Source organism: Neoarius graeffei, chromosome 7 (assembly GCF_027579695.1).
Source record: "Neoarius graeffei isolate fNeoGra1 chromosome 7, fNeoGra1.pri, whole genome shotgun sequence".
NCBI lineage: Eukaryota > Metazoa > Chordata > Actinopteri > Siluriformes > Ariidae > Neoarius > Neoarius graeffei.
The window spans coordinates 13268054-13290993 of NC_083575.1; the positions used below are offsets into that span (position 1 = coordinate 13268054).

At 42.4% G+C, this 22940-nt stretch overlaps 1 protein-coding gene across 1 annotated transcript in view; it reads left to right on the forward strand.

Moving 5' to 3' along the window:
• Positions 1–22940, forward strand: part of cdh23 (cadherin-related 23) — a 727851-nt gene that overhangs the window by 489936 nt on the left and 214975 nt on the right. Inside the window, exons 18-22 of the mRNA XM_060925294.1 lie at positions 28–155; positions 16341–16413; positions 18262–18378; positions 22333–22445; positions 22825–22932. Of these exons, the coding sequence (XP_060781277.1) occupies positions 28–155; positions 16341–16413; positions 18262–18378; positions 22333–22445; positions 22825–22932 (539 nt within the window). The remainder of the gene's footprint in view (positions 1–27; positions 156–16340; positions 16414–18261; positions 18379–22332; positions 22446–22824; positions 22933–22940) is intronic.

Here is a 22940-nt window from a genome sequence, read left to right on the forward strand (position 1 = left end):
TAATTCTTTCTTCTTGTTCTTCTCCAGTGATCACAGTGAACAGACCTCTTGACTATGAACAGGTTCCTGGTGGAATAATCTATCTGACGCTGATGGCCATAGACGGAGGCGCTCCAGCCTTAAACAGCACTGTACCCATCACCGTAGAGCTGTTTGTGAGTAATTTACATGCTCGCTTATATGTCACTCAGCAGCAAAGTAGAAGATTACAGCTATATTGAGATATTCACCTGGAAAATAAATGCTTTTATCTCAAATGAATTTCAAGTGAGAGCTGTTAAAATAGGTGACAGTGACACGAGGCAAGTTTCTATGAAGGTATTTTGCTATCAAAACCTTTCACAAGTACAAATGTAATATATATATTTAGGCACTGCCTAAAAGCGGTGCCCCCAATGAGTGTAACGTGTTAGTAAATAACCCCACATTATTTTTGAAAAAGCAAATTAAAAATAAGCGCTGGATCAAAACCCATCTATCTATCTTATGTAAATAAAGATACAAATTTCATTATTTGGTGGTCAGGTGTTTATAAGATATGTTGCCTTGCACTTACAGTCAGGTTCTCTGTGGTGGTACATGTACATCATTCATACGCAAGTACAGACGTTGTACAGTCGCAAAAGCCATCAAAAATCAGGTCAATGTAAAGCTCCATACTCTAAAGTATGGAGCTTTGCTCCACTACAATCCAGAATTATTCTATCCATGTTCACTGGATATGACCAATCGTGTGCTCTGATTGGCTACCAGCTTATATGCCATGAGTAGAGAAAAACCTAATGGCGGAGCGTGTTGCTGAACCAACCAAAGACAAAATAAAAACTCTACTCAAAAACAAAACCCAAAAAAATACAAAAAAAGCAACAAAACATGGAATAATTTGTGTTTGTTTACATTCTAAACGGAAATGATTTTTTTCTGGTGTCTTGTATAAAATTTTTATTTGTCTAATTTGCAAAAAATAACAAAAATGCTGTTTCTCAAAATCCAGTGAATATGGATATAATAAAACAGTTATTCCACTCAATTTCATTGTACATGGCTTATAGCCAACTTGGCCCTGTCAGATCACAGGCACTTATGGATGCAAATGCAGGGGAGAGTGGGTGCGGTGCAAACTGCAGATCAAACCAAAACGTGAATCAGGAATCATAGTCAGGAAACAGGCGTGGGTTAATCGATCGGCGAACAGCACAGTGCAGGGCAGACGAGAAGACAAAGTTGGAAGAAAACAGGAACAGAGGTCTTTAATAGAAAGTCAGTCAGTAAATAAATGGCTTGTCAGGTACGGGGCACAGAATGATACTTTGCAAAGTCAGCATGTGAGAGCTGAGCTTAAGTAGGGATGGTGATTGCGGGGTAATTGGAGACAGGTGAAGTGATTAGAATTCTGGTGATGGGGCGCTGTGGCTCTTGGGAAGTGTAGTCCAGAGCAGCCACGTTTGGTGCTGGCTGTGGAATTCTTGAGTAAGGGGGGTCTAAGATATCCTTGGCACTGACCCAACTATGTTCCTCTGGGCTGTAACCCTCCCAGTCGACCAAGTACTCAAGGTGTCCCTGCCTGTGGTGAGAGTTGAGGATCTTATTGACCTGGTAAATGGGCTCACATTCAATGTCTGGGGAGTGGTTTTCTTGGATGAGTGTATCTGAGGCTAGAGGACCTTGAATAACAGGTTTGAGGCATGATACGTGGAAGGTTGGCACCATCTTGCTGTGAGAGGGAATTTCGAGCCTGTCGGAGACCTCACTGACCCTGTGTAAGATCTTGAATGGACCAATGGACTTGGCTTGTAACTTTTCACAGGAGTTTGAAGCGCTGAGGTTTTTCATGGACACCCATTCAAAATGCCGTAGGAAGACCTGGTAGTGGGCAGAGGTGGAAAAACTGGATTGACAGAGTAAAAGTCCTGCTTAGGTTTTCCTTCTGCCTGTGCTCTCAACACAGGTGATTTCACCAATTAGCTCATCAACCTGGCTTAGGGGATGTGGTAATTAGGATCAGCTGGTTCATTGAATTGGCTGGAGCAAAAATGTGGCAGGGTTTTTACTTTCTGCACCCGGGTTTTTCCACCTCTGGTAGTGGGATTAGTCTGAGGGTTTTGGAGAACCTGTCAATTATGACCAGGATGCCAGTGTTACCTTGAGGCTGAGGTAGGTCAGTGAGGAAGTCAAGGGCAATGTGTGACCAGGGCCGCTGGGGTACTGGGAAAGGACATAGTTTACCAGCTGGAGGAACTCTGGGGATCTTGGTTTGGGCACAGGCAGAGCATGATGAGAAGTAGTGGTTGATGTCAGATCATATTCTCTCACCAATAGTTGTGTTGGAGGAGCTGGTAAGTACAATGGCTGCTGGGATGACTGGTGGCAGGAGAGGAGTGCGCCCAGATGATCAGTTGGCCTCTAAGTCTGGGTGGAACATGCAAAAGGCCCGGAGGGCAGTTTTCCGGTGACGTTGTGCGCTGAGCCTGTCTGATCTCTCTGTCAACACCCCAATTGATGGCTTGCAGAAAGCATTTGGGCAGAAGGATAGTGGTAGTTTTGGACAGTTGAAGTGAGGATGTGTGGATTCTGGAGAGAGCGTCAGCCTTGGTGTTTCTGGAACCTGGGTGATAGGAATTGGTGAACTGAAATCTGGTGAAGAACGGGGCCCATCTGGCCTGACGGGGGTTCAACCACTTAGCTGTCCTCAAATATTCCAGGTTTTTGTGGTCTGTCAGGGTTGTGAAGGGGTACGCTGCACCCTTCAACCAGTGGCTCCACTCCTCCAGGGCCAGCTCAACAGTCAGGAGCTCTCGATTCTCAATATCATAGTTTCGCTCGGTGGGCATGAGCTTCTGTAAATAGAAGGCAGTGGGGTGCAACTTGGGTCTTTCTCCAAGGCACTGCGATAGAACCCCTCCTACTCCCATTTCAGATGCGTCCACCTCCACTACAAATGGTTTGGAAGGATCTGGGTGCTGAAGTATAAGGGCTGTGGTGAAAGCATTTTTCAGCTGGTTGAAAGCCTGATTGGCTGCAGGACTCCAGTGGAGGTAATGGGGTCCATTCTTCAGGAGACTAGTGAGAGGGGCTGCGCTAGAACTGAAGCTGTGGATGAAGTGGCGATAGAAGTTGGCGAACCCCATAAAGTGTTGCAGCTCCTTGACGGAAGTAGGAGTGGGCCATGATGTCACTGCAGCGACCTTGGCTTGATCCATACTCATTCCCTCCGAGCTGATAATGTAGCCCAGGAACGAGACCTGGCTGACATGAAACTCACATTTTTCTGCTTTAACATATATGTTGGAGCAGGTGAGAGAGCACAGACCTGACATGCTCATGGTGGGTGTACTCATCTGGGGAGTAAATCAGAATATCATCGATGTAAGCAATAATGAACCTCCCCAACATGTCCCTGAGCGTGTCACTGATGAGCTACTGGAAGACACTGGGCGCACAAGAAAGGCCATAACGCACGACCAAATATTCGAAGTGACCCGTGGTGGTGCTAAAAGCAGTCTTCCATTCATCACCCTCACGGATCCTGACCAGATTGTAAGTGCTATGAAGGTTGAGGGGATTGTCAAGGGAATCAGGCTGAGGGCTCTCTCCTGAAGTGGATGAGAGTGTGAGCTGGGGAAGTTTCAAGTAGTTTTGCAAACAGGAAGGAGACAACTGAAGAATGTCCCATTGTTGCCAGGAGCTTAGAGGGTCATGGAGTTGTAGCCATGGATATCCTAGTATTAGGTCTTGATGTGAAGTTGGGGTGACAAGGAGAGTTATGTGCTCCATGTGAATGACTCCTACTTGAATCTCAAGGGGAGTTGTCCACATCGAGATCAGTCCTTCACCAATGGGTCCCCATCAATGGCCTTTAATTTGACAGGTCTCAGAAGTGTGTGGGTTGTGAGTTGATACCGCTGTACGATAACACTGTTTATGAAGTTTCCCTCGGCCCCCGAGTCAATGGGTCAAGTCTAGTAGCTTTAATAACACTGGTACTTGGAAAGATTGTGAGTTGTGAGACATTTCTGGATTCACTGGGTTAATAGGGCTGGTAGCCTTGTTTGGCTGACGGCCCCATGGGGGCCAAGTAAGGCACCTTGAGATCTGATGACCGGCTTCCCCACAGTAGAAGCAGAGGCTCTCCCGTCTTCTTCGCTCCCTCTCTGACCTTTGCAGTCGTGTACGTGAGATCTCCACGGGAGTTCCAGGGTTCGTGCTGGGAGAGGATGCTGGAGATAGATTTAGTGAGGGTCATTTGTGGAGGAGGTGATCTAGGCGGATGATCAGGTCAATGAGAGAATCCAGAGAGAGCTGTTCATTGCAGCCTGCTAGTTCGCTGAATACTTTTGGACATAAACCTTGTTGAAATGTGGCTTTCAAGGCTGGCTCGTTCCAGCTGCTGCTGGCGGCTAGGGTGCGGAAATCCAGTGCATACTCTGTGACACTCCTTTCTCTCTGTCGAATTGTCAACAGGCTTTCGCCAACCTCTGTACCCTCAGGTTGATGGTTAAAGACTCTCGTGAACAACTCCAGAAAATGGTCCTAGGATGTAAAGTGTTCACCCCATGCATCCAGATGGCACTTGCTCACTGGAGAGCCTTACCAGTGAGAAGACTAATGAACTGGGAGATCTTGTGCTCGTCGGTAACTCCAGTGAGGGCCAAGAAGTATAGAGAACATTGGAGGAGGAATTCCTTGCAATTGGAAACCTCCCCAGAGAATTTTTCAGGCAGAGGAATGCTTTGAGGTGTGCCTGCAGGTGATGAGGGGTGTGTAAAGACGGCCTGCGATACCATACCAGTGAGCTGCGACATCCTGGTGTTGAGATCCTTGATCATCTGCTGGTGCTCTCCTAACAGATGCCTCTGCACATTGATTGCAGTCTGCTTTGCCTCCTCTGCTGCATCCATGACGACGAAGTATCCTGTCAGATCGCAGGCACCTATGGATGCAAACACAGGGGAGAGTGGGTGTGACGTAAACTGCAGATCAAGCCAAAATGTGAATCAGGAATCATAGTCAGGAAACAGGCGTGGGTCAATCGATTGGCAAACAGCGCACTGCAGGGCAGATGAGGAAACAAAGTCGGAAGAAAACAGGAACAGAGGTCTTTAGCAGAAAGTCAGTCAGTAAATAAACAGCTTGGTAAAGTCAGGTACAGGACACAGAGCGATACTTCACGAAGTCAGTGTGTGAGAGCTGAGCTTAAGTAGGGACAGTGATTGCAGGGTAATTGGAGACAGGTGAAGTGATTAGAATTCTGGTGATGGGGGGCGCTGTGGGTCTTGGGAAGTGTAGTCCAGGGCGGCCATGTTTGGAGGCTGCTCCGAACTCAGGTTTTCAGTGCTGTTACTGACAGGCCCTATGTGCCTCGTCAGCTCTCAGCTCATGTACGACTTGATTTCATGGAATAACTGTTAATTATGCATTGAGTCTAAAAGGATTATTGTAACGTGCAGGTTGATGAATCAGGAGCATATATTTTATTCTGGACAAACATGAAATGAAGAAACAAGGAAACCATGGCTTAGAGTTCAAGACTTAAGGGACATCTTCATATAAAGTGATTCTCTTGGTCGCTGATGTACAGTCCAGGCTCTGGTTGCTGAGGTATCCTTCTTGTATGTTATTCACCGAACTCCGTGTTGGCATCATCTGTCAGTCAACGGTATCCTTCACTCCCATTAGGAGCCACCTCACGTTAATCATGTCGACTCAAAGTTGAGATTAGTTTAACTCCGTTCCTGCTCACTTTGCATCACCAACGGTTATTTCACCTGTCATTGCTACAGGTTACTAAATTTCATTACCGTTCCATGGTCTTTGGTCACTACATCACTGCTAGTGTCTTCCTGTGTGTATGTCCCTTTCATAGCTTTTAAAAATGACATTAAAGACTTTGTAGCAAAACACAGGGTTGACACAGACAAACTAATGGAATACTTGCACAAACACTTCCACATTATAACAAAATAAAATTGGCACTTCTGCTTCTGGCTCATCTGTATAATGACAGTGGTGCTATTTCACATCTAGATTTTAAGATTTATTCGGGATGGTTTCCCTCTAGATGTCTCTTGATCATTGAAGTACCCATATTTTGTAATAAGGCTGGGGGTGCAATATAGCGTGATGCACAGGCGATTGCTCTAAGACAACGAGGGAGGCTCAGCCTCCTCTAAAAATGACGAACATCGTGTAGGATGAATTGCGCTAGGCTTATGTCATAGCCGACCTTATAACATTGCTATTTCAGATCCAGAATCATAGAAATATATGTGCTCAACCCAACTACAGTGCGAAATCATTCCGTTATAACTTTCCCCAGTTCACCTAATGTGTGCGTGAGTTTTTCCCCCTCGTGACAACGCGATGCAGCCCAGCCTCAGTGGACTTCAATGGCATTTGGGAGCGATGCGCTTTTCAATATCAAAATGCAAGACGATTATTGGACAAATACTGCGAAAACGCCCACCCACGGACTCCCAGCCTCACAGTGGGAGGGACATGGCAAAGCTTTCCGCGAGGAGACTGGTGATTGGTGAAAGCGGCCAGATATTTTCTTTGATTGACAGCTCGTTTCAAATAATAGACAGGCAGCGGTGAATTTCAGTTCAGTCCCATGCAGATTCGTAAGTGCTGTGGTGTATTGTAAGAGATCAGCTTACATTTCGATTTCATTCATTACATACGGTTTCTACCAGCTTTTTTAGTTTTTATATATTTTCATTGTAAATAAAGTGTAAATATAGTGTTGTCAAGTTTGCTATCTTAGTTCCAGAAATTTCGTTTATTTGAGTGACTGAACTTGAACTTGAGGGGGCTAGTCAGCTAGCAAGAAAGCTGCGCACGGATGCCAAGCATTGTTGATTTAATTTTGGCGAAGCCATTTGCCAGTCTTCCTTTCGAGGAAAAAATTAAAATTAAAGAGCAGGGTAGACCAACGCCTCAAATTGACTTGGTGAAAAAGGTAGGGAATAATACTCGTTCCTTTCAGCTCTCCTGGTACGAGAAAGTGAATTGGCTAACAGCAAGTGACCCACATCAACAACAGTAAATAGGCTACTTTAGTAATATGTCATGGATGGACCAAAAATATAGAATCTATTTAAAATGTTTATGCTGAGTATATTATATTGGAATATATATTTCTCTGGATATGAATTAAACACAGCTACAATTTGGAAAACATTTTTAAACAAAAACACAGCCGAGAACATTTCACACTACAGACCTGGACTAAAAGTGAAGGGTTATCAAAATTGTCAATAAAACATTTCTCAGTCAAAATAAGTAAAATATAGGGAAAGTGTAGGGTGACCACCTGCTCATAAGCCCAAGGGGGGACAAGGGGTATGTTTTTGAGGGACAATGTGGGACGCCGCCCCCACTGCACCGTGCTGGCCGCTGGAAGACTCACAGATAGTGGTTTACCCATTTCTAGCACATACTACCTTACATGGTATATCAATAATACCCTATTCTGCTGTTATTGGTGATGTATGGTCATGAACAGGCCACCAAATGTGTTTTTTTTTTTAAATAAACATTCATAATATTTTGACCATTCAATGACTTGACAGACACACTTCCACTTATGATTTACTGAAGCTACTCAATTTTATTTATTTTCCATTACAATTTATTCACTTTAAATCAATCATAATATAATATTGAGTCTGAGGCTTTGCAGTGCATCAGTACAGCAGAAATAGTGACAAGTCTCCATTTAGTTTTCAGTGGATTAACAGGAATTGTAGTGGCTCAGCACCACAGAAACCGTAGAAAAAAAGTCTCTTAACTCACAACCACAGCTTTGTGCCACAATCTCCTGCCCGATATGATATTGCGTGTTGGACAGTGTGATACACACTCGTCACCTCTGCCGCAGTCACTTTGTCAGATAGAGAGTCGTTTTTAGGTCGGAGGAAAGCATCCATAGATTTAGACGTTTTTTTCTGTTGCACACATTTCTTGCGAGTCTCCGCGAGCCTGTGTCGTTTCACATCGTATTCCCCGCCATGGAACTAAGATCCATGCATGCATGTCCGATTGAGAAAGATGTTTTGCAAAGGTCACAAAAAGCCCTCTCGGTATCCCCCTCAACCCCTTTCAGCCACAAATATTAATTTTCCCACTCTTTCCTGTACATACACCTTCTCTTTTTAACTGGAGGTGGCGGTGCCTCACCTGCCATCTCCCCGGTACCTTTCTCCATTTTTTAATATGAAAGCAATGCATGCGCTGCACCTGCGTCCCTCGTCACTGTCTGTGCACGTGAGTGCGGTGTCATGGCAACAACAAAAAGTTGACAACAACCAGTCAGTTGTGAGGGGTGTGTGGTTTTGTTCTACAGTCTATAGTGGCGACGGTGGTGTGCTGAAATGTCAAGTAATATTCGTTTGGCTGCCTGGGTGGCCCGGGGAGAGCGACATCCCCCTCAGCAAGCATTGATTATGCGGGACACGTTCTGAATTTGCGGGACGCATAAATTCGGCTTCAAATGCTGTACGCGCACGCGCTATGCTATCACCCTAGGAAAGTGTCATTGAATGAAATGTGTGGCACCCAGCTCTATTTTTGGCTCCCCAAGGTCAGTGCTTGTGCCTATTCCAGAACACTCTGCTGTTACTGCTGAGGTTCCTGACAAAGAGCTGCTTTCAATAATGATCAATTTTTAAACAACATGCCACATGCCACAATTTTAAAATATAAAATGTTAAAATATACCCCCCCAACACCACCATCATGTATATTGGACAGTAGGCTAATGGGCCAAAAGAACCTGTTATAGTTTGTGACCCTGCCAACAATCAGCCAGATCAGAGGCAAGAGTATGGGCAAAATTTATGTGTTTTTTCTTTTTTCTTTTAAAATCTGGAAATATCGTAACCGACCAGCCTCCCCTGTTTGAAAGACTACCAGCCGCCACTGGCGTGATGGCTAACTAGATACCCTAAACTCAGGCCTATCCATGATTTAATGGACTTAATTTATAGAGTTGTGCCTTTTTATAGAATCTTATAATTCGATGATGTAAAGAATATAGAGTCTGGGGCAGTTGTGGATCAAGTTGTGGATCAAATAGTTTCTTATTCACCAAAATTCAAGTTTTCACCTTGTTTTGGGTCATAGAATATTCAGTAGTCCCAGAAAATGAACAAAGTTAAAACAAAACAACAAAAAAATCGCTTTCAGCTAAAACTTTCCATTTTTAGTGTGCCAATGCCTGTAACATTTTAGGAAGTTTACTGGATTGCTGGGTTTCCAACCTGTCTAGTTCGTCTAGCTTCTGCCAGCAAAATGAACTCACCAGGAGTGTAGAGGGTACTAGAGCAGAAAAGAAAAATAAACATACTGATAAAACAGATACAATTTCTGTGTTGTCACTCACAGGACAATGTATCATAAGAACTAAAGTATCTCATCTTATCTCATTATCTATAGCCGCTTTATCCTGTTCTACAGGGTCGCAGGCAAGCTGGAGCCTATCCCAGCTGACTACGGGCGAAAGGCAGGGTACACCCTGGACAAGTCGCCAGGTCATCACAGGGCTGACACATAGACACAGACAACCATTCACACTCACATTCACACCTACGGTCAATTTAGAGTCACCAGTTAACCTAACCTGCATGTCTTTGGACTGTGGGGGAAACCGGAGCACCTGGAGGAAACCCACGCGGACACGGGGAGAACATGCAAACTCCACACAGAAAGGCCCTCACCAGCCACGGTGCTCGAACCCGGACCTTCTTGCTGTGAGGCGACAGCGCTAACCACTACACCACCGTGCCGCCTATATAAATGATATCTCATCTCATCTCATTATCTCTAGCCGCTTTATCCTTCTACAGGGTCGCAGGCAAGCTGGAGCCCATCCCAGCTGACCACGGGCGAAAGGCGGGGTACACCCTGGACAAGTCGCCAGGTCATCACAGGGCTGACACATAGACACAGACAACCATTCACATTCACACCTACGGTCAATTTAGAGCCACCAGTTAACCTAACCTGCATGTCTTTGGACTGTGGGGGAAACCGGAGCACCTGGAGGAAACCCACGCGGACACGGGGAGAACATGCAAACTCCGCACAGAAAGGCCCTCGCCGGCCCCGGGGCTCGAACCCAGGACCTTCTTGCTGTGAGGCGACAGCGCTAACCACTACACCACCGTGCCGCCTATAAATGATATGAAAAAGTAATAATAGCATACTGTATCACAGATATTCAAAGTTGATAGACATTAATATTGTCACATTCATTTGGCATCCCAGAAAATCTACACTCGCGCCTCATTATCTTCCTACCTACATCATAGCACTTTGATATCACCTTGTACAGTATTTATGTTATGTTTGTTTATGAAGCATATCCAATTATTCCAATTATTATATTTTATAACTCCTTATTTTAAAAAAGTGCACAAAGTGCATATTATACTGTATATCAGAGAGAAAATGGATAAATAGGAATAAGTGAAGCATGTTTTTGTATTCTGCATGTTTTGCCTTCCAAGCATGTGTGAGCATGTGTGTATTTTCTGTGTGTGCTAATTCATTCATTCCTCTCTGAACTTTTTGAGTCTGCAGGCCTAGTTAGTCAATCCATGAATATTTCTCTCTGACATTTCTCTCTTCCTTATTACCATGGTTATGATTTAGGCTCATTTCAGTTGCTACAAAACTGCAGGGGGTTGAGCCATTTAGCCAGCTGTGTGTGTGTGTGTGTGTGTGTGTGTGTGTGTGTGTTAGCTATATTGTCAGTCACCGTGTGTATGCTTTGTTTTCGGAATACGTAGAAAGGCATGACGCTGCATTTAGCCATTCAGTTCGTCATGGCTTTTGAGCTCTTTATTGAGGGCTGAAATGATTCAGTGACTCCAGCCAGCTCTGGCTAATAACACTTTGAACTCTTTTGAAAATAAGCCTTTTGATTTTTTATTTAACTCGTATGGTGCGTTCCAGTTCAGTCAAAGCCAATTTACAACATAACAGCCAATCCACCAATTGGGCGAAGCAAAACAGCATTCTGCCTGTGCTGCTTTCGCAAACTTTAAAATAATAAATATCTCTTTATCATCATTTTAATCACACACACACACACACACACACACACACACACACACACACACACACACACACACACACACACACACACAGAGAGGAGAACTTTCTGTGTATCATTCATATGGCTGTATGACTGGATGGAGTATATCAGGGTTCAGCTCCACTATAGCCTATCGTTATTATTTCATCATTTATCATGAATGCATACAAATTATAGATTTGTCAGATTATATTTTCCATACAGTATAACATAAAAGTCATAGTGTGGTATAATAGTACAGTATTAGTATTTCTAGTTGTAGTAATAATAGTAAATTTAGTTAATATATGGGCCATTCTATAATTGTGGGTACATTTCAAGCGTTGATTCTGTTAGCCATTGTCAGCTCTGTTATTGTTAAACTGGGCAATCCATGAATAGAATTAGTAATGATAACAGAGTTGACATTTTTCAACATTTTGTGTCTTAACTCCACATGCCAACCTCAAACTAGCTATCACAGAAGAAACATAACATACCTCACTGCCTTTCAGAAGTTTCCCACCAGAGGAAGTCAAGTTTATTTGTATGGCGCTTTTAACAATAGACATTGTAGCAAAGCAGCGTTACAGAAAATTAAAGGCTTTAAACATGAGCTAATTTTATCCCTAATTTATCCCAAATGAGCAAGCCTATGGCAACGGTGGCAATGAAAAACTCCCTCAGATGACATGAGGAAGAAACCTCAAGAGGAACCAGACTCAAAAGGGAACCCATCCTCATTTGGGTGATAACAGATAATGTGATTATAAATAACCTGCTTCTATAACTGTGTCCTATATAGTCACGAAGTATAACTGTAAAACCAGGAAAATCATTATAATTTTAGCATGAAGTCTTTGTTGAACTTATAAACTGTTTATTGATGGAAACTTGAGTGCAAAACTGTTCATGACAACTGCAGTTAGCAAGTCAACTGTAGTCCTCAGACATAAATGTATGTGGGCCATCCTCCACAGGAGCAATGTGATGCGACGCCAGCCAAACATAGGGCATCAGGATGGATCAGGCAGGTCCAGGAAGTGATACCTCTTGGTGCAGGTGTCATGCGTATTATTAAAAGTCTTTGTGGATTTTATGTGGTTTTATAACAGAGTTAACAGTGTTGACAAGGACATTGGGATGGATAAAAAAAAGTTTTTATTACTGAAATTTCACATAATACAGAAAATAGACTTTCTGTGCAATTTATTTTATAATAGTTAATAGAATACCCCCCCCCCCAAAAAAAAAAAAAACACAGATTGTTAGACAGAATCACTTCATGTTTATTCAAGTTGAATGTATGAATCAGGAGTCAAAGACAGCCAATAATGTGGGGGAAGGGTGGGAGTCATTTAGTTAATGTTTTATGGATAAATTGGGTCTAAAATATACTAGTGCATCTCAAAAAATTAGAATATTGTGAAAAAGTTCAATATTTTCCATCAGTTATTTAAGAAAGTGAAAATGTTATATATTGTAGACTCATTACACATAAACTAAAATGTTTCAAGCATTTTTCTATTTTAATTTTAATCAGTATGGCATACAGTACAAAAACAAAAAAAACCATCTCAAAATATTAGAATATTTCATTTCGAGTTTGAGTAAAACAGTATGAACACAGTGTATCTCTCGGTCTAGTTCAGTACACACAACCACAATCATGGGGAAGATTGCTGACTTGACTGTTGTCCAGAAGATGATCACTGATGCCCTCCACAAGGAGGGTAAGCCACAAAAGGTCATTGCTGAAAAGGGTGGCTGGAAAAGGTACATAAGCAACAGGGATGGCCGCAGTCTTGAGAGGATTGTCAAGAAAAGTTGATTCAAGAACTTGGGAGAGCTTCACAAGGAGTTGACTGAGGCTGGTGTCAGTGTATCAAGACCCATCACGAACAGACATCTTCAAGAAAGGGGATACAACTTTCACATTCCTAATATCAAGCTACTCCTGAGCCAGAGACAATGTCAGAAGTGTCTTATCTGGGCTAAGGAGAGAAAGAAATGGACTGTTGCTCAGTGGTCCAAAGTCCTCTTTTCAGATGAAAGTACATTTTGCATTTAATTTGGAAATCACGGTTCTAGAGTCTGGAGGAAGAGTGGAGAGGCACAGAATCCAAGGTGTTTGAAGCCCAGTGTGAAGTTTCCAGAGTCTGTGATGATTTGGGGTGCCATGTCATCTGCTGGTGTTGGTCCACTGTATTTTATCAAGTCCAAAGTCAACACAGCCATCTACCAGGAGATTTTAGAGCACTTCATGCTTCCATCTGCTGACGAGCTTTTTGGAGATGCTGATTTCCTTTTCCAGCAGGACTTAGCACCTACCCACAGTGCCAAAACTACTACCAAATGGTTTGCTGACCATGATATTACTGTGTTTGATTGGCCAGCCAACTTGCCTGACCTGAACCCCATAGAGAATCTATGGGGTATTGTCAAGAGGAAGATGAGAAACACCCGACCCAAAAATACAGATACGCTGAAGGCCACTATCAAAGCAACCTGGGCTTCAATAGCACCTCAGCAGTGCCACAGACTGATCACCTCCATGCAAGGGAGTAACTTTGATTTTGACATTGGTGGGGACACAAAAGTGATCCAAGGCAGAGCTTCTGAAAGGCTACCACAATGTAAATTTATCAACTCTATTGCAACTACTGTAAACACATACACACTACCAGTAATACATGACGAGGCCTCTTAGAAAACCAGCCTTGACATGAAGCTCTGATTTTAAAGCCACATGGGTGAAGCATTGTTATTCAGATCAACATCACACTAACAAACATTTGCCACAGTGGGGCTGAATCTCATGACTGACATATCCATCATTAACCTCACCTGTGAATTTCCAACCTCTCTTTCCGCTTCTCCATCTCCTCCTCTATCTCCTCCAGCTGTGGATTTCCCTCCTCTACCTCCTCCATCCTCTCCTTCAGCCTCTGCTCCTCTTTCTCTTCTTGCCTTTCTTCCTCTACCTTCTCTGCACTGTCTTTCATCTCCTCCAGCCTCTCTGCTGTCTGTCACCTTACAAAAATATGTTGATGCATGACATATGAACAGATTAGTGATAGAATGACTGTAGAGTTTCATGGTAAGGTTGTAGCCTCAGCAAAAAGGGCTAGCCAAAAAGGACAAAATTATTACATAGACTATAATTTATTCCCCACAAAAACATGGATGCATAATATCACATGATCTTCTAGAATCTGATGATTTATTACTTTTACACCACACAATTCCTAATTTGTGTTTAAGCAGTCGTTCTGTCTCTTCCACAGAAATACATGAAAATAAGAATTAAAAACTTTAAGCATTTTTAGCATTAAATATATATATATTTTTTTAAATTCAATATCTGTATTGTTTGACATTGGAGGGGGGTGTCTCAAAATTCACTGACTGCCTTATGGAGACACTCATAAATAGGTGCTACTGGTGGCATTTTCTATTCTGAAATTAAGCTCAAATTTAGTTAAAATGATATTTGGATATATAATTTAGTGATTGCCTATTATAGCATGATTGTGATTACATTAGTATTGCATTTGTAGTATACCCTCCATTTTTTTTGTCTTTTTGTTGCCCCCCCATTTTCCATATTATGTCTTTTTGTTGCCTGTTTCTGTGTTCGTAACGTGTGTTATGATTTTCACTGCAGATGTGCTTGTGACGTTTTATGTTCATGCTGCAGTTACTAATATTCGTCTGTAGGTGGCAGTAAAGGACCATGGATTTGTTGTATCTAGCCCAGCCTAGTCGTAGTAGAAAGAGGTCTCTGTAAAGCGGTGAACGCAGCAGACTCAGCAGCAGACTCAGCGGCTGTCACGCTGTTGATTCTGAACTGCAAGTCGCACATCTGCATGGCCATGCAGTAGCCTACATCTGACTACTTACATTCTGTAAAACCATTAGGTCTATAAATTTTACATTCATTCATCGAGGATATTATCTAACACCAAGTTACATTGCTCCAGCATTCCTTTTCTCTGCAGCTATGCAGTAGCCTAGCTCTGATGCGTCCTGTCACGTTGCTAAACCTGCCTAAGGAGCCACAGCAATACTTTTATGAAGGGTTTCCATACATCAAAAGGATTTTGTTGAGTTTTTAAAGCTCGACGGAAACCCTGCACTTACATTCTTGACTTTGAAGAAGAATGAATGAATGTCTTGTTTCTTGGGAGGGGGGCCGTCATCCATGATACTCAAGTCAGCATGCGAGTCGTAGGGCAAGCATGCATGGACATCGAAGTCCAGCTCAATTTGTAGGCTGACGGAGAGTGGGGGGTGCGTGGGGTAGGTCAGGTGTGTACGTGTGAGATACGGGGGGTTGATGGGTGGGTAGTCACGGCTGCTGTGGGAAGTGTGCTGCTTTTACAGCAGATGGAGTGACAGCTGGGATAGCCACCCATGTAAGTTAGCGAGAAACAGGTAGCTAATCAGAGAATGTATATCTACGTTAGAGGGGGGATTATTAGCACTGTCATACATTTGACCCTTTGTGTGCCATATAATCATTGCTCAGGTTAGGACATCGGTTTTATTGATCGTGATTACACAGTAGCGGCTGAATATTGGTAGGGACACGTCCCTAGCGTCCCTACCCAAAATTACGCCCTAGCCTCCATGCCACACCGCATTGATACAGTAATTCATGGTAAAGGAGCCCCAACCAAGTATTGAGTGTATAAATGAATATACTTTTCAGAAGTTGGACATTTCTGTATTGTAAATCCTTTTTTTTTTTATTGATCTTAGGGAATATTCTAATAATTTGAGATACTGGATTTCTGATTTTCATGAGCTATAAGCCATAATCATCAAAATTAAAACAAAAAAGGCTTTAAATATTTCACTTTACATGTAATGAATATAGAATATATGAAAGTTTACCTTTTTGAATTAAATTATGAAAAAAAAGGAACTTTTTCATGGTATTCTAATTTTTTGAGATGCACTAGTATATCAAGCATTGCTATGGGTAAAAGTTTGTCATAATTTGCATTATTGTTCAAAACTGATTCAATAAAGATTTCTTTTGTGGAAAATAACAAAAGGTTTATCTCAGAGACATGAAAGCACCCTGAATTCTAGAATGACCCAAATATGAATGTAATAATGAGTAAAACAGTACTCTATTTTTATCTGAACTTCAGGAAAATGAAACGGTCTGAACATGAACTTCAGATCCAGTTTTAGATAAGCCCATCTCGCAAATCGCTTGAAAATCTCATTGTTTCCTATCCTTTTTTTTTAGGATGAGAATGACAATCCTCCAGAGTTCAGCCAATCCTCATACATCATACGGATCTCTGAGAACATGGTTGCAGGTACGTTTAGAGAACAAGCTTGAAAGGAATTTTTTTGGATGTAAAAACTCAAGTGCTCGAGTCAGAAATTTCACTTCTTTTCCTTGTCTAGTCACAGTTCTTCGAAAATCCCCACGTTCGCGGTTCGAGCACAACAATCGTGTTACATTTAACCAATCAAAAGACAGCTTCACAAAAGGGAAAGACTTTTCATTTCCATGCAAACATCATAGAAACGTCCATCAGCGGTGGCGATAAATTATGCAAGAAGACATGTTGTGTTTAGTATACAACTTAATAATAAATGTGGTTTATCAAAAAAGGTGCCTTTCTGACCAGCAAAATGATTTTACAGAAAGATTGTAGGTGTGATGCTAATTTTATCCACAAGAAAATAGAATCCAGAAGTAAATGAATACGTTGTAGAGTGCAGATGGAAGCTTTAGAGGTGCTGGTTGAAATGGTAGCTCATTGAACTTTGACCCTGGAAACACATTCATGATTATTTGTGATTTCAGAATATGAGGTTTTATTTATTTATTTATTTTTTATTGGGTAACACCGATGACCGTGAGGATTTTTTTTAACAAATTCTGTATATTATTAAAAACTTTGCTAAAATGTGCACGATGATAAAGAGTCAGATCATTTTGTTCAGTGATGTCTGTGAAAAGGGTTCTTTTTTTTTCAGCCATGTCATAACCAATAAATTGAGCATGGCTCATCTACCGTATACACGGTCAGTTTCAGTAAAGAGCGTTTGTGGTTTCAACGCTGGACGTTCCCCTGTGTATGGACTGAATGTATGAATCATAATTCATACATGAGAACTTGAACAAGTCATGTCTTTAAATGAATCGAGACAGGAAATTAATTTCACGCACTCTCGACACGTTTTTCAGCTGTTTCCGTGCTCACATCTGCTCTTTCTGTCTGCACTGTCACTGTGGACACAGGCTCGCTCGTCCGCTCCTCCTCTCACCCGTGCTCACTTCCTTTTTTTTTTTTCTCATCAGTGCTCACATCATTTGATGTTGGTTGGCTGCGTTGTGTTTTGGGCAAGAGGTCCACTCAGATTGAGTGTTCAGCTCGAGAGATGCCTCGTCATTCGTATGCATTTATTCATTGCTGCATCGATGCTTTTCTTCCAGACAATAGCTCTGTCTCCAGTCGCCTGAGAAAATTACACTGACACCGGACAGTGTCTGCCAAAGGCCCACGCTGAGCCTGTGCACGTGTGTGTGTGTGTGTGAGAGAGAGAGAGAGAGAGCATGTGGACTCTGTTGTTGTTTCTCTTTTTGGGGACTAACTACACACAATGACAAGAAAGTGTATGTCTATATACAGGTGTGTGTCTCCATGTGGGATTCAGTGACTCGTGCGTGTGTGTGTGGTCTTTTACTACATTAGTGGGAGTGTGAAATGTTGTGAGACCACATTGAAAACATTTTTGTGTGCAAGTATGTGAGTGACATGCGCACGTGTGTGTGTGTGTGAGCTTGTGGCGGCTCATTTCGTTTGGACTCTCGCCGTATTGATCAGAGCCAGTGCTTGGCTTGCTGCCTATCTCACTTTCTGCCAAGCTCCCTGATAATCCTAAAATCCGTAAACACTCTCGGCGCCTGACTCATCAATGCGGCTCCGAGTGGCGATTTACTTCATCTGCTTTTAGAATTCTGTCATTTCTGCCATGTGTTTGTGCACAGGGCACCATTCTGTCATTTTCTGTCTCACTCTATCTCTATTATCTGCTGTCGTTACTGGCTGCACTCCCATAAACTCATTATCAGTTGGAATGGTTTTACAACAGTCGCTCCCCCACCCACCCTACCCCCACTCCCCCCCACCCCCCTTCTCTGTCTCTCTCAGGAGCGACTGTGTTATTTGTGACGGCGACAGATTTGGACGCATCCAGAGAATTTGGCCAGGCCTCGCTCATCTACTCACTGCAGGGCCCCTCTGAGTTCAGACTGAATACACGCTCAGGTGAGCACCCACATATATATATACACACACACACACACACACACACACGTGATTAATTTTGGAAGGGAAGTGAGATGGGCACACAGAAGTATTTATCGAATTAAAGGTATAGTTTGGATTTTTTTTTGGGGGGGGGAGGAGTCTTGTCCTTTCCCCTTTCAGGAAATGGGTTAAATATGAAAATCTTTATTCTGGCTTCTGGGCTTGGATGGATGGATAGATCGATACATAGATAGATAGATGGATGGATAGATAGATGGATGGATGGATGGACAACTGAATAGATAGATAGATAGATAGATAGATAGATAGATAGATAGATAGATAGATAGATAGATAGATAGATAGATAGATGAACGGATGGATGGATGATGGATGAATAGATGGACTGACGGACGAATGGATGGACGGGCAGATGGATGGATGGATGGATGGATGGATGGATGGACAGATGGATGGACAGAGGGATGGACAGATGGATGGATAGATAGATGGATAGATGAATGGATGGATGGATGGATGGATGATGGATAGATGGATGGATAGATGGATAAGCAAGCTTAAATAATTAGCCAGAATAATTCCCTGACATTTTGTTGTCCCTCTTTTTCTCACTCTATCTCTTTTCTAAGAAAAAATTTAAAATGGTATAATTTTACAGGTGCATTATCAAAGTACTTCAGCCACCGCATTGCTGAATTCTCAGTCCTGCTTGTTTAGAAGCTGCTGATTTACGTTCAGTAACAGCACAGCTGCTTTGCCCTAATACAGCATTGTTTCCATAGTAACAGCTCATTCACATCAGGGATTTGATTCACATAAGGGCAAATGAATCACATAATCGAAGCCTGATGATGAACAAATTAAAACTTTTAAGTAAGAGATTACCGGTAGCTATATAATCGTTGCCATGATGACATTTTCTGGAAGGACATTTATGGAAGGAGTCTCCAGTGTGAGCACTTCGTAACAATCAGAATAAAGCTGGAATCGAACAGAAATCCTCATTTTATGAACTTCAAATAGTTTTATCTTCACATTCATAATGTATATAGCAGAGGTGGGCAAACTACGGCCCGCGGGCCACATCCGGCCCGTTGGCGTTTTTAATCCGGCCCACGGAAGACAATCATATAAACACGATTGAACAGATCTATAAACTATAAGCGTCAGTGTTATCACATAGACAGGTGTTCTAGAGATCCGTCTTTCCAGTCAGTCATATTCACGCGAGATTACATTTGCAGAGTGGTGCAGTGCGTGCCATGGAAGTCATTCTGGCGCCCGTGCCACTGATGATCTCGAGAACACAGGATAAAACCTGACAATGAGTGGTCCTAAAAAAAGAAAAGTGGACAGTGAGTGCAGGGTGTTCAATAAAGAATGGACAACTAAATATTTTTTTGCTGAAGTCCGATCAAAGGCTGTATGCCTTATTTGCAAAGAAACCGTTGCAGTTTTAAAGGAATATAACATCAAACGGCACTTTTCCTCCAAGCATGCTAATTATGCTAACAACCAGTCAGCGCAAGCACGGACGAATACAGCTCAGCGGTTGCTGAGTGAATGTGAGTATTAACACTTTCTCTTTTTAAAACTATGTTGGAGCTGTAATAAGATGGTAGTCACATGTTTACAGAAATAATAATATAAAAAGTATAACTCTTAGTAATTTTGGTTGTCGTGGGTGGCTGCTGTAGTGCTGGTGTTTGTTTTTAAGTACTGTGTGCTTTTGGGTGTCTGCTCCGCCCCTCATTTATGTCCCTGTCTGCTATTATAGGTGTATTATGAGCAGCTGACCTTGCTTCTGCTTATATCTGTTCCTGGACTTTTGCCTGTGGAGGTTATTCTGATCTATGAGTGGGCTTTTGGAATATGAAAACCTGTTTGGAACCTGTGTTTTGATTTTTTTGAGGACTGGAAATATTTCAGTGAGTGACTTTGAACCTGAAAACCAGTTTGGAGTTTTTTGCTTTCTTGAGCTGTTTTGTTTGATTTTGTGGGCTGGATGGATCCAGTGCCAAACCACTGAACTGCAAATATGTTGGCATGGTGTGGTACCCAAACTGTTGAACTGCAAACATTTTGTCATGATGTGGTACCTCTCCTACTAATGGTGGTTGGTTGTACTGGCAGGCTGGAAGTGGATGGTTAAAAAAAAAACACTCAGGTGTAAATCTACGAGTTCAGTGAAATGTACAAAAATGATATGTACTGATATGTAATTTAGTTCAATTTAATGATATGCAATTTAGTTGTATGTATAAAATGATACAAATATACAAATACACTGGCATCCTACTCATCCTGGCAGCTCAAAGATGTAATTTAAGAATTAAGTGTGCTACTTTTCTTACTGTCGTGTGTGTGTGTGTGTGTGTGTGTGTGTGTGTGTGTGTGTGTGTGTGTGTGTGTGTGTGTGTGTAAAACTTTTCTGGATGGATCCAGTGCCAATCTATTGAACTGCAAGCATTTTTCTGCTCTGCCTTTGTTGACTGAGAACTAAAATAATTGTCAATCTGATCTGCATTTGGGTCTCTGTCAGTGAAGGCCTTACAATAACACTAAAGCTTTTCCGGTTTATGTTCGATATGTATGAATTTGGTGTTGGCCCGGCCCGCCTGGCAAATTTCAAAAGTCAATGTGGCCCCTGAGCCAAAAAGTTTGCCCACCCCTGGTATATAGTATCATCCTAGCAAAACGTCAGGGGTCACCGAGGTTCTGTGATCATACTGGATATTTTACGCCACCAAGATAATAAAAAACGCATTAGTTTTATTTCACCATAAAACGTGGTATAATATTTTTATAATAATTATTGCGGGCGGCACGGTGGTGTAGTGGTTAGCGCTGTCGCCTCAGCAAGAAGGTCCTGGGTTCGAGCCCCGTGGCCGGCGAGGGCCTTTCTGTGTGGAGTTTGCATGTTCTCCCCGTGTCCGCGTGGGTTTCCTCCGGGTGCTCCGGTTTCCCCCACAGTCCAAAGACATGCAGGTTAGGTTAACTGGTGACTCTAAATTGACCGTAGGTGTGAATGTGAGTGTGAATGGTTGTCTGTGTCTATGTGTCAGCCCTGTGATGACCTGGCGACTTGTCCAGGGTGTACCCCGCCTTTCGCCCGTAGTCAGCTGGGATAGGCTCCAGCTTGCCTGCGACCCTGTAGAAGGATAAAGCGGCTAGAGATAATGAGATGAGATGAGATGAGATAATTATTGCGATGATTGTGATTTGTATTCTGAGACTGCTGTATTATGAGATGTGAGAGCAGGTTGCTGACTGTCTCTGTGATCTTCCGTCTCTTTTCTCTTGGGACCTTTGTAAAGGCCAATCCAATACTTTATCAGCTGAACAGCTGAGGGGGTTGTTCCAAACCCCTTTCATAAGATTTTGTTTGAGACCCAAGGGATTAATGTGAACATACCGTAAGAAATGTAGATTTAGGAGCAGAACATACCCAGAAGGCATTGTGATTTGTGGCCATTTTGTCTCAAAAAAATGTGATTTAACATTTAAACTGAATGTTATAACAGCGAAAATATCATCGTTACTCGAGTCTCTCTAATCTAGTTAGGGAGACGACCTAATGAAATGAAATCGAAGTCTTGTTCTAAGGAGCATTTGATTAGATGCAAATTGGATTAGTGAGTCATCCAAATGAGGTCATAAAAATATTTTAAAGAGGAGCTGTGAAATAAAAAAAACAACAACACATTTTTGTTGTAATATATATTGGTTTACTGATTAATGCCAAGAGACTCGTACTGAAGAGCTAATACACATGCAGTCCATCGCCACAATGTTGAGGACAGGTTGAAAACAGGATTGGAATGCAGGGTGTGTGTGTGTGGGTGTGTGTGTGTGTTTGTGAGTGTGTAAGGATCGTCCCCACGAGCTGTGATGGATGGGAAAGTGAAATGTTTGTGTATTTCTGATGTATGTGCGTGTGTGTGTGCGTAGGGGAGATCACCACCACGGCTTTGTTGGATCGTGAGGTGAAGTCTGAGTACATCCTGATCGTGCGAGCTGTGGACGGAGGGGTGGGGCCTCTGCAGAAAACTGGCATCGCTACGGTAACAGGACACTGTTAAACCCTTTTCTTTTTCATATTGGAGGTATTTTTTTTATATTTTTCTCCTTGCCCTGTTTGGTGCCTGAATGAAACCAACAACCCAGAACTTGACAGAGAACCCTTGAGGAACCCTTGTTATCTCAAGGACTATAAAACTAGTTCAGATTTGGTATTTTATGTTATTTATGGATTTATGCTGCGATGATCTGGAGACTTGTCCAGGGTGTACCACGCCTCTCACCCATAGTCAGCTGGGAAAGGCTCCAGCTTGCCCACGACCCTGCACAGGATAAGCGGATACAGATAATGAATGAATGAATAAATGAATGGATAATAGATTTATGTTCATGGGATTTTTTTTGGGTTGTACATTTACACAGGTCAACATCACCATCCTGGATATAAATGACAACGCTCCCGTGTGGCAGGATGAGCCATATCTTGCAAATGTCGTGGAAATGAGTCCAATCAACACCGATGTCATCTCTGTGAGTAT